General features: G+C 50.7%; 3 protein-coding genes across 5 annotated transcripts; 1 reads left to right on the forward strand and 2 right to left on the reverse strand.

Moving 5' to 3' along the window:
• Positions 1–43: 43 nt before the first annotated feature.
• Positions 44–4105, reverse strand: casc3 (casc3 exon junction complex subunit). The gene is made up of 12 exons (XM_061302398.1): positions 3880–4105; positions 3393–3417; positions 3265–3320; positions 2993–3196; positions 2629–2777; positions 2396–2557; positions 1545–2287; positions 1298–1468; positions 1117–1215; positions 869–1041; positions 576–763; positions 44–478 (listed from the first exon to the last, which is right to left on the reverse strand). Exons 1-11 carry the CDS (start codon positions 4069–4071, stop codon positions 617–619), a joined length of 2121 nt encoding a protein of 706 aa, XP_061158382.1. The 5' UTR covers positions 4072–4105; the 3' UTR covers positions 44–478; positions 576–616.
• A 233-nt stretch (positions 4106–4338) lies between these two features.
• mettl23 (methyltransferase 23, arginine) lies at positions 4339–6248 on the reverse strand. Of its 2 annotated transcripts, XM_061302401.1 has the most exons (6): positions 5984–6244; positions 5641–5747; positions 5234–5338; positions 4935–5172; positions 4774–4858; positions 4339–4709 (listed from the first exon to the last, which is right to left on the reverse strand). In XM_061302401.1, the coding sequence occupies exons 2-6, from the start codon at positions 5740–5742 to the stop codon at positions 4541–4543; spliced, it is 699 nt and encodes a 232-aa protein (XP_061158385.1). In that variant the 5' UTR covers positions 5743–5747; positions 5984–6244; the 3' UTR covers positions 4339–4540. The 2 variants fall into 2 exon arrangements, with proteins under 2 accessions (XP_061158385.1, XP_061158387.1); XM_061302403.1 differs by having other exon boundaries at positions 4565–4704; positions 5641–6248.
• Positions 6249–6514: 266 nt separating this feature from the next.
• Positions 6515–8550, forward strand: LOC133169897 (proline-rich transmembrane protein 2). Of its 2 annotated transcripts, none has more exons than XM_061302404.1 (5): positions 6515–6738; positions 7360–7535; positions 7613–7911; positions 7989–8121; positions 8191–8550. In XM_061302404.1, exons 2-5 carry the CDS (start codon positions 7400–7402, stop codon positions 8208–8210), a joined length of 588 nt encoding a protein of 195 aa, XP_061158388.1. In that variant the 5' UTR covers positions 6515–6738; positions 7360–7399; the 3' UTR covers positions 8211–8550. The 2 variants fall into 2 exon arrangements, with proteins under 2 accessions (XP_061158388.1, XP_061158389.1); XM_061302405.1 differs by having other exon boundaries at positions 7381–7535.
• Positions 8551–10657: the final 2107 nt, after the last annotated feature.

The following is a 10657-nucleotide window of genomic DNA, read 5'->3' on the forward strand; positions in this document are numbered from 1 at the left end:
AGTTCATCAACTTCAAGCCGGTCAAGCGCAGCGCTTCAGGAGGCAATGGTGAAAAGTGGTTTTATTGGGGGTCACGTTTCACTGCTTAAAGACAAAATACAACAAACATAGAAAAATAGTTCAGAAAGGAAATGAAAAAATAAACGAAAAACTACAGTTGCAACAGTTCAAAATTAAAGTGTAGACTCTTTTGTGACCAACAAACAAAAACAACAAATGACTACATTGCCATCCTGACTTTTTTTTTTTTTTCCCCTCGCCATGTTTCCACAAACTCAAATGGACCGGAACCTTCCAAACTATTTTGCCCACAATTTTACTCTTGCCCGGAACATCACGGGCAGGCTTACGGCCATTTGGGGAACGCGATCGCATGACTTCCGAGGAAGGGATGGCCACCGCCGTCCGGAGACACACGCTGGAAGGGGCTGACGGTCACATGACTCGCCGATCCAGACGGACTGAAGCTCCAGTCGGACTTGACAAACAAAAGCAATTAGGACGACGACGACAAGGATAAGTTAATTTGTGTGGAAATATTGCTTCAACGGTCACCTGAGCTAAACTAAGCTCACCTGCTTTTGTGTGCACCCGGTCCGGAAGAGGGCAGCGCGGGTCACTCGGAGGCAAAGGGCACTTCAGGAGGGGGGGGCTTAACGGTCACGGGTTGGGATGTGCGGCGGGGCGGCGAAGGTTTGGGTTGCGCCTGCTGCTGCATCGTGTCGTAATAGGTCACGCCCCCGTACGTCACCTGCGTTTGACCCTGAGCGCGGGAGGCGCATTGTTAGTTTTATATCGGCGGCACATCTTGAGTTTCATGTCGGCGACGATGCGGCATTTAGAGACGGTGAGCCCTTTCTCGCCGTACCTGAGGGCTCGGGTACATGGTGGGGTAAGGGAAGGTCATGACCCCTGGCGGTGGGTAGAAAGGTGGCGGCGGTGGCAAAAGTTGCTGCGGTTGCCCTGGTGATAGAGGTACAGGGGGGCCTCCGTAGAGTGCGGGGTTTGTGATGGGGCCTCCTGATTGGTGGGGATGGAGACCTGAGCCGGTGACACACACAAAAAGCATTAAATAAATATTGAACATGGTTGAGCGCATTTGTATTGAAAATCTACCCGGATGGGGGATGTGCATCTCGGGCTGGACCAGCATGCCTTGAGGCGCCATGGGGGCCGGCCCGTCACTGTGCGTGTAAATTGGTCCCTGGTAGGTTACTGAAAAACAACACCAGCGATTCATTTTGTTAGCAACTTAAATTACAATGAAGAGGAACGAAGAGAAAAGATCAATCCTAACTGGGCTCGTAGTAGTGGTTCTCCATGACACCCATGTGTAGCGGTGGCGCCTCTGCAACGCCCCTCTGCCTCTGGGACGAATAACGCTTGGCTCGGTTGGAGCTGCCCGACAACTCGTCCAAAGCCGAGAACGCCGACGGCCCGCCGGGGACATGCAAGCCGCCGCTCAGGCCTGCGGACGACAACAAACAAAGCAGTAGCACACCTACTTGAGAAAAGAAAAAAAAAAGTGTTGCGTCCCGTCTCACCTCTTATCTCTGCGTGAACGTAGGAGGCAGGGCTCCGGTTCCACGTCTGTCCTGACACCAGACTCAGCCGAGCCACGTCCTGGTCTATCTCAGCCACGGCTCCCCCTGCCCCCGTCGGGCTCTTCGCCCCCGCTGCTGCTGGCGTCTCCACCGAACTCTGCTTGCTGCCCAGCTCGGTCGGCCGAGAGCGACTCCTGCGGGCCAGCGAGTACGACTTTCTCTCGACGGGTCGCTCAGCGGGAGGCGAAGCTTCCCGAGGGGTTGGCGACGCGTGGGACGGTTGGGCGGAGGGGGGGCCCGCTCGTTGTTCCAGCGGCAGTGTTTTCGACGACGTGCTCCGATACGGCGCGTGCTGAACGGATGGCGTCCCACTACTCGGGAGCCGGGAATCCTGGCTAACTGGGGGGTCATCGGTCACCTTCACCCGACCACTGCGTCCTCCCCTGTCGGCCAGCGACTCGGGCAGGGCTTTAGGACCCGCTTTTTCTCTGGCGTGAAGCTGAGGAGCGTGCGATTCGCTCACGCCGTACTGGGGCTGCTGTGAAGGGAAGTGGGAGGGGCGGCCGCGAGAGGCATTGCTGCGCTGGCCCGGTGCAAGCGAGACGGAGGTAGGAGATGCGTGATGCGGCGGAGCGCCCCGGGCAGGACCGCCGCCTCTTCCTCCCCGATTGCTCTGCCAGGAGCGCACTGGTCGCTCTCCGCCCTCACGCCATCGCTGCTCTCGGTTGGGGGACACCGATGACCTGTGCACATAAACTAGACTAAGACAGGGCCCCCAAAGAAAACATCCCCCCACTCCAAAAGTTGCATTGCCATACATTTTTCAGAAAAGGGGGTTGTGCTGATTTTACCGTTGTCGGCGATGCATGAAGCCCCGTTCGCCGTTGCGGATGTCATAGCCATAGCTGGCGATGAGCTCCTCACGACTCTTGGGCGCTTGTTCCTCCTCGCGGAACTTGTCGTGCTCCCAGCGCCCTTCGTCCTTCCACAGCTTCCGGTTGCGGCCTTTGGGCCTGGACGGGGCAAAAGAGCAAAATGTGAGCCGCTGTTGCCCAACGGAGCTGACCAAGCGAGACGCCAATACCTCTCCTCCTCCTGGGTGTGGCCTCTGACATCATGCTCGAAGAAGAGCCCCTTCCTGGGGATGTAAGCCGGGTTCTTGCGGTCCTCGTCGTCATCCAGCTGCTGGCCCGATTGCCCTCCCGCTTTGGTCTCCGGGTCCACGGTCGACTCCTGCGGGTCACTTGAAGTGAGCGAGTGTAACAGGAAGCATTTCTGCCGATTTCCCAAATGGCAGCACAGATGCCACATAACAATTGTAATGGCAAGACCGTGAAAGCAACACATTTTTGTTCCGGGTGATCATACTGTCACTTGACTATTCCCGCCCTGCTGAACACAGAAATGACGTGCGGTATAAAAACGAGTGAAGCGAGGGCGCCGCTAACCTGACCGTCGCCGCTCTGCCGCTCTCCTGCAGACTTTCCTTTTTCCTCCGACTCCTCCTCTTTACTCCTCTCTTCGCTGTCTCCTTCATCCTCTCCCAGCGCCGGTTCAGACGTAGTGACGAGTGTGGAGTGGCCGGCTGCCGCAGCCGCCACCTGAGCTTCTTCGTCACTGTATCCATCCGCGTCCTCTTCCTCCTCCGCTCCCTACGCCAAGACCAAGTTAACATTTCCCCAGAGTCGAGCTCGCGACGGGATCAGTGTGGCGCCTTTACCTCAGAGTGGGAGGCATTTTCTTCTGGATCTGCGCTGTCGTAGTCCGAGAGGACGGCTAGAGAGTGCAAGTTGTGTCAAACACCCAAGTGCAAAGTGAAGCACAAATTAATGACCAATGAGAGCTTACCTTCTCCCACTCCATCTTCACTTTCCTGCAAAAGAAGAAACAAACAAACGTTCACGCCAAAATAACAGACATGTTTAAAGGCCCTGTGCCACAATTTACTCCTTACTAATCCTTAGTGTCCTTTTATAAACTCTCCATGGGACCATTAACATCCTACCGACTTAAGCTTTTGGCCCAGGCAGACTGATTACGCTGAATCTTGGAAAGAAGTTCATAAAAGAACAACGGATTGAAAAGAAACACTAAACAAAGTGACGTCACTCGCAAGGAACTGAAGCAAAGTCCCAAAAGTAAGCTCAATGTTGCACTCCTAGCGCTGTGCTTCATGGACACGTTTGACATCTTCGTCAACTCCCTAACGACGACAGTTTCTCGGAAAACAAGAACTGAAGTTGAAAGAAGCCTTTTGTCTCGCCATGACGACATTTGTCGCAGGGAAGCCGCCTGGCGGGCGCGCTAATGTTAGCATAAAGCTAAAAGCACTCACACACTCGGACTGCGCTTCCTCCTTCGCCTCGACGCGAACGGAAACGGTTTCCACCGGTTCCGGCTCTCTGGCGCTTCGGCTCTTGCTCGTCTGGGAGCCCGACTCACGACTCTCCGAGCCTGAAGCGGACTCGTCGTCATCGTCATCGCTGTCCTGGGACGCGCGCCTCCTCCTTCGCCGCCGGTCCGCCATCTTAGTTTCCACAGGAATGATGCTGGAAACGCACAGATGCATTGTGGGGGTGGAACGACTTCTTCTTCGTCATCGGCGTGTTCTTACGCGTTGCTCATTAGCGCCCCTAGCTAAGAAAAATCGAATCTACTTGCAAATTTGTTCGAACAACTTTGCCACTCTATGAGAGTCGCTTGCCTGTCTTGTGTGCCTACACGTGAGTTTGATTCCCGCATGTGAAGGTGTGAATGTGCGTGTGTGAAAAAAGAAAAAAAAAATGCCACTCTGTTTACTCCACACATTGGTAGGTTCCATGCTTCCCTAATGTTGCATGTCACAAACGTGATTTTAATATCACTGTTTAATTCATGACATTTTGCATTTGACTGACATTTCTGCTTGCTCGTCGTCTCCATCATGTCCACTAAAGCCACATAGATGAAAAACAAACGTCACTGTATGTTCAGAGGAAAAACATGGAGATGGCCTTTCACGTGTCCTTGTCTGTCTTGAGCGTCATAATCATCATCTGAATGGTGTGGTTCCCTGGAAGATTAGATCCCGCCAGCTCAGATTTGTCGGCGTCAAACGTTTCCAGATCAACATCCACGCAGGCCAGGTTCCACTTGTGCAGCAGTGCCTCGATGCTCCAATCTGCACTGTAAGATGTGTAAACACATGATGTCAGGGACAGCAGGAAGAGGAAAAAGGAGGCAGACACACCTTCGTTCTTGGTATGTCACCCAAAACTGAGCCTTGGGGTTCTTTCGCAGAAGAAAAGCCACAGTGACCAGGATGTCTTCAAAATCTGAAACAAGTTGTTTGAGACACAAGTGGAAGGTGGGAAAGAGGAAGTACAAGTTAATCAAGTAGATGCGGGTTACCTCGTGGCTCATAGAAAACATCGGACGCGACGATTAAGTCGAGGTGTGGAAGCTTGATCAGTTGGGGTGAGACTTCCCCCCAAGTGAGAGGCAAGGTGACCACGCCATGCAGACCGTTAGCCTCACAGCTCCGTCTGCAGTTCTGCAGGCACTCCGGCGTGTTGGCGTCGTCGGACAAGAGGACTTTGGCGCCGCAGCGGGATGCCAACACGCCTGGAAGACTCACGCCTGCGCCCAGCTGTGGACGCAAAAATGTCATCATCATCGTCGTCGTCATCGTACAGGTCCACCAGCCTCACCTCCAGCACAGTCTTGTCCTTTACATCAACTCTTCTGCTCCAGATGTACTGAGCCAACACCACCGCACAAGGCCACACGTACATGCCATACTGCGCGTCTAGAACCTGTTAAAAATGATCCCAGAAGAATCGTGATGCTTAAAATGGGAACATATTTTCAGTTGTTATGTTGTATATAAAAAAAATAAAATAACATGTTCAAAGTATCACTTTGTGGTTTTCCCTCGATACGAGGTGCGTTAGAGAACCGTGAGCAAAATGGGACATTTCAGACGTTACCAGATATTAAAACATAATAAGTGACGACAAGCAAGCAAACAACGTGTGCTTTATAATATGGCTCTCTAAGTAAAAGCCGCACAACTGCTTCGCTTGCGAACCCTGTTGCAGTCATCTGGGAGTTTTACCTCAGGAATGGACACACTCAGCGACTCCTGTGCATCTTCAAAAGTGAACATTTTCAGAGTCACTGCAGGGGTGTCGGGTCCTGTGTGGCTCGTCGTTTCCATAATTTCTAAGCATAAGCATAAACGTAAGCATAATTTGGAGCGAATAACTTCAACTTGGCGCTGTCTTTTCCGGTGTGGGCGGAGTCCAACGTTACGGTCCACCCCACATCGAGCCACGCCTTGAGCTGCGCTCTGCAGCCGAGTCTACTCGGTTAGTCGTAGTTATCTGCCCAAATTGTACGTCATGCAAGCACAACGAAAACCAGCAGTCGGTACATCACACCAGAAAGAACATTTGTACCAAGAAAAATGTTACACGTCAGAGCAGAAGCACTATCATGAAATTCAGCAAACGAGGCTTGCGGTGCGAGTCGACTCTGAAGGTGGTTCCAGGCTGAGTGAACAACTAGGACCAAGAGAGCTTTTCTCCCCCTTTTGCAATAAATAATCGAAGCCGAGTGTGTTGGATAGAAACCAAGTGGGAGGCGTCGAACTGAAGCAGTGTTGGTGCATTGTTGTGACGCCGCTTTAAACACGACAGGAGTTGCGCACTAAGAGGCCGGAAGTCATCGGTTGGCCCTTCAAAATAAGAGCCCGGTCATATGTTCGCATGTTACCTTGTGCGAAGGGGGCGTGTCCTCACGCAAACGTAACATTCTGCCCTTGCCTAATATTTAGTAAACGGGATTAAGGATAATTACGGCAAACGTGGCTGACACTGTCAATCTCTTGACGTATACACAATTGGAGAGGACCCTCTTACACACGCGCACACACACATTCACACACATATATATACACACACACTCTCCCCTCCCTTGCAGTTGTTGCAGTCAAGCTGCAGCAGAGTGAGTCTTCATTGTCTTCATCATCCTCAACAGCCCTTCCAGCATTTGGACTCCATTTCACCATCTTTCCACATGAAAACAATGATAATTATCATGATTAATGGAAATAATTATTGATCATTGTTGTTATTGACAATCAGTGGATCACAGCTTTTTCTTCTGCTCACAAAAAGATGAACAGTCTGCAGCTCCCGGTTTGTTAGAGCAGGTAAGAAGTGTGTGTGTGTGGTCATTTGAGTGTGTTTCATGTTTTAAGTCCACACAAAAGCGTGTGCAATCACCTAAGTAGGGCATCACACCTTCAACTGCACCACACACACACACACACACATACACACACACACAAACACGGATACACACGCACCATCGGTCTGGCGCGCGTGTGTGGACAGGGTCTAAAGTAAATAACGTTCTTTTGGTGTCCAAATCTGAGGTGTGGTTGATTCATTCTGCGCCTTGATGGCTTTTCAGAATAAAATGTGGTGTGGTTAGTGGTGAGATCACAGATGAGGCAAGGAGCCGCCACCAGGTAGCGTCTGTTGCGTCTGCCTGGCATTGTCTTCATCGTGAAGAAAAAGATGAAGAAGCAGAAGTTATTTGTCGTCAATGACAAGGAATCGAACCTGCACATCCGTCAGTCTGTTCGCTCAGTCAGAATGAATTGTGTTCCAACTTCTTGCCAGCTGGCCGTCGTTACCGTCAAATCCGTATCGCAGCACTTAAGATTGGCTGCGGATAAATCTTCTGCATTGTTCGGAGTTTATTTAGGGCGAGGCATTGAGATGACACAATTCAAGATGACAGCAAAGCCTATCTTTCTTCTTCCCAGCTGACCATTTGCATCTGTTAGGCCCCGCCCCTTGAGTAGCATGGACGAGTCACAGCGTCCGGGAGATGGAGAGGACGAGCGCCCAGCGGTCACGTGCCAACCGGGCGACAGCGTCCAACAAGCCCCGCCCCCTGCAACAGGACCCACGGACCACCTGGCAGTGAACGGTGAGACTGGTAAGTCAACCCCCCCCCACTTGGTTTCTGATGAGAAACGCTGACACCTACCCCCCCCCCCCCCCCCCCCCCCCCAGGTAACGGGGTGGGTCCTGCCGCCCCCTGCGCCCTGACAGCCACATCCCCGTCCAGCCCGTCCAAAGGGGGTCACGCCAACGGGCGTCCTCGTTCAGGCAGCCGATCTGGTTCGGTGGCGCCCAATTCCCCGAGGCCGTCGCTCAACTCTCCACGCCCATCCATCGGCCGCCGGCCCAGCGCCGTGCCAGAGGGTCCGGCCCATGGGTCCAAACCGCCCGACTACCTGATGCTGGCCATCCTGTCCTGCTTCTGCCCTCTGTGGCCCATTAACATCGTGGCCCTTACCTTCTCCGTCATGGTGGGTGTTAGCATGTTACGAGACTTGTCTCAAGTCTCAAGCAAATCTCTTAAATATGATCAGCGGTGTCGTTTCAGTCTCGCAACAGCCTGCAGCAGGGAAACGTGGACGGCGCCCGTCGTTTGGGCCGCAATGCCATGATTCTGTCCGTGGTGGCCATCTTGGGGGGCATCGCCATCATCGCAGCGGCCATCGCGCTCAACCACGAATGTAAGATGATCTTGAGGCTCAGAATTTCACACACAGAACAAGACATTTTGTTTTGTTTGGTTCCCACAGTGCTTTTAAAATCGGGATAACGAGTCGGTGCCCCCTTCTACCCGGGAAACCTCCAGCGCCGACTTCCAGTTCCTGCACGACGAGCATGTGCCTGATGTTCTACCTCCGCCACGGTAACCCTTGTTGCCATGGAGACCCACAGCATCCCTCGATGTTAGCGGCGGAGAACGTCTTCTGCATGACCGACCAAAGCAACCCAAACAAGCATTTTTCGCATTTGAATGTTTACAAACCTTCCTTCCGCCTATTTGTGCCGTCCGTCACCATGGAGACCGCTCGTCGCATGTTGGCGGACACGCTTGGGTCACGGAGGACTCTATAACGCTGCATGCTTCCGACCTTTGCCACATGGCCTCTTTTCAGTAGCACTGTGTAAATAAGCGTAGCAATTAACAATAATTTTGATCATCGATTAATCCTTCGAGGCGGCTCGGTGGCGCACTTGGGTAGCACGTCCGCCTCACAGTTAGGAGGGTGCGGGTTCGATTCCACCTCCGGCCCTCCCTGTGTGGAGTTTGCATGTTCTCCCCGGACCCGCGTGGGTTTTCTCCGGGCACTCCGGTTTCCTCCCACATCCCAAAAACATGCTTGGTAGGCCGATTGAACACTCCAAATTGTCCCTAGGTGTGAGTGCGAGTGCGAATGGTTGTTTGTCTCTGTGTGCCCTGCGATTGGCTGGCAACCGGTTCAGGGTGTCCCCCGCCTACTGCCCGATGACAGCTGGGATAGGCTCCAGCACGCCCGCGACCCCAGTGGGGACTAAGCGGTACGGAAAATGGATGGATGGATGGATTAATCCTTCGATAATTTATTTTCGATTAATCGATAAATCCGATAAATGCGTTTGTTTACCATTCTTTTCTTCAAAAACATCATTTCAAAGGTGCAGAGAAAGCACAAACATAAATTGATTCTGATTCAGTTCCTGGTTTGTGCTGTAAGATCCGTTAGAATATTGCGGCAAAAATCGTCATCATTGTTTTCCAACGTAAAAGCAGATTATTTTGAAAGAACACAATCAGTCTGCTTTCACAGAGGACTCACAGAATAAGCGAACATTTTCAAGGAAACTGCCACTTTTCCATTTTGGAAAAAAACAAGGTCTAAATGGTTAATCGATTATCAAAATAGTTGTTGAATAATTTGTTAATTGATGAATCAATTAATTGTTATACTCCTAATTAGCATGCTGGTTTACTAATAAACACTATGCTAACTACTGACTCGCGCCACCGAGCTAACCCGGGCGCAGTTTGATCTTGCGTGCGCATGAAAATCGTATTCCGATCAATAAGTTCGCCTGCCGCACGATTGTTTACAGACTTGACGCTAATGTGACCATTTTCAGTATTAGTGACCAAAAATGTTTGGATTAAACAAACTTCTTGTGGCTTCTTGCGTTGATTTGTTTACATTCTGATCTTGGGATTTTATTTTTAATGAACTCCCTATTTTCAAAAATGAAATTTTGATTTTGTTTCCATCTGCCACAAGATTGTTGACGCAAGCTCCGACTTGAAACTAACACGGCCGTTTTCGATGACCAAAACTGTTTTTAGCAAGACCTGGTCTTGCTTTGATCAAAGAAAGAAAATGCTTCATTTTGATTTGCTCACATCTTTATCTGGAGAATCTTTTGAATGTTCAAACGCGTCCACGGCAACACCGTTTGCACTACTTTTATTTTCGAACATGTGACCTTTGTATTTTTCTATTTCTATTCTCTTTTGTACCGCCCACTCCGCTGCTTCACGACTATTATGGGATGTCTATCAATGCATGCACAGATTTATAAGATTTTAAAATAAAGCTCTCTTTACATGTGACTGCTGATCAAATCTCATTATTATTGATGATTATGAGATTAAACGTCAGGGAGTCGCAAGCGCCAAAGCGTGTTGCCACAGCAACCGTCATTCTGGGACAGAGAGGCGAGCGAGATGCAGACACGACATCCACTCGGTAGTTCCACATCACTCCAATAAATTATTCAAAGAGTGTGTGTGTGCGCCGTTGAGTCTGTGTGTGTGTGTGGCGGGGGCTGTCTAAGTGGGGGCAGTAGGGAGAAAGAGGCACTAACAAAATGGCTGAGATGAGTCGACAGGACGAAATGATACAATTTAGAAAAACCAAAAAAACAAGATGGAGGAGGAGGAACCTCCGGATGGAACACCAAGAGAAAAATACTTGATGTAATGGACCTCTTTGGCTCCTCCCCCTCCTGCTGATTTGAATAGAAAGCACAAACTCATGACCTCTGAACTGTGAGGCGAGTATGCGAACTCGGCAACCCTTCCAACACACCTGACTCAAATGATCAGCTCATCAGCAAGCATGATAATCCTGAGGAAGGGAGAAAAAAACTTTAGAAATATATTTTACAAAATCAAATGAAACGCAGGAGGATTTATTTTGCATAGGATTTATTTCCTTTAAAGATACAGATAGGTACAAGCAGTGCCTACAT

Source organism: Syngnathus typhle, linkage group LG17 (assembly GCF_033458585.1).
Source record: "Syngnathus typhle isolate RoL2023-S1 ecotype Sweden linkage group LG17, RoL_Styp_1.0, whole genome shotgun sequence".
Taxonomy (NCBI): Eukaryota; Metazoa; Chordata; class Actinopteri; order Syngnathiformes; family Syngnathidae; genus Syngnathus; species Syngnathus typhle.

What these genes read in the sequence shown, in the direction of transcription:
- casc3 (XM_061302398.1), bottom strand. Translation starts at nt 4,071, where the DNA reads ATGGCGGACCGGCGGCGAAGGAGGAGGCGCGCGTCCCAGGACAGCGAT. An exon ending in TTCATGCATCGCCGACAACG is followed by an intron (nt 2,288 to 2,395) that starts GTAAAATCAGCA and finishes TTATGTGCACAG; the next exon opens with GTCATCGGTGTCCCCCAACC. An exon ending in CCATGTACCCGAGCCCTCAG is followed by an intron (nt 764 to 868) that starts GTACGGCGAGAA and finishes TCCCGCGCTCAG; the next exon opens with GGTCAAACGCAGGTGACGTA.
- mettl23 (XM_061302401.1), bottom strand. Translation starts at nt 5,742, where the DNA reads ATGGAAACGACGAGCCACACAGGACCCGACACCCCTGCAGTGACTCTG. An exon ending in TGAGTGTGTCCATTCCTGAG is followed by an intron (nt 5,339 to 5,640) that starts GTAAAACTCCCA and finishes CATTTTTAACAG; the next exon opens with GTTCTAGACGCGCAGTATGG. An exon ending in AGGACAAGACTGTGCTGGAG is followed by an intron (nt 5,173 to 5,233) that starts GTGAGGCTGGTG and finishes TTGCGTCCACAG; the next exon opens with CTGGGCGCAGGCGTGAGTCT.
- LOC133169897 (XM_061302404.1), top strand. Translation starts at nt 7,400, where the DNA reads ATGGACGAGTCACAGCGTCCGGGAGATGGAGAGGACGAGCGCCCAGCG. An exon ending in GGCAGTGAACGGTGAGACTG is followed by an intron (nt 7,536 to 7,612) that starts GTAAGTCAACCC and finishes CCCCCCCCCCAG; the next exon opens with GTAACGGGGTGGGTCCTGCC. An exon ending in CCCTTACCTTCTCCGTCATG is followed by an intron (nt 7,912 to 7,988) that starts GTGGGTGTTAGC and finishes GTGTCGTTTCAG; the next exon opens with TCTCGCAACAGCCTGCAGCA.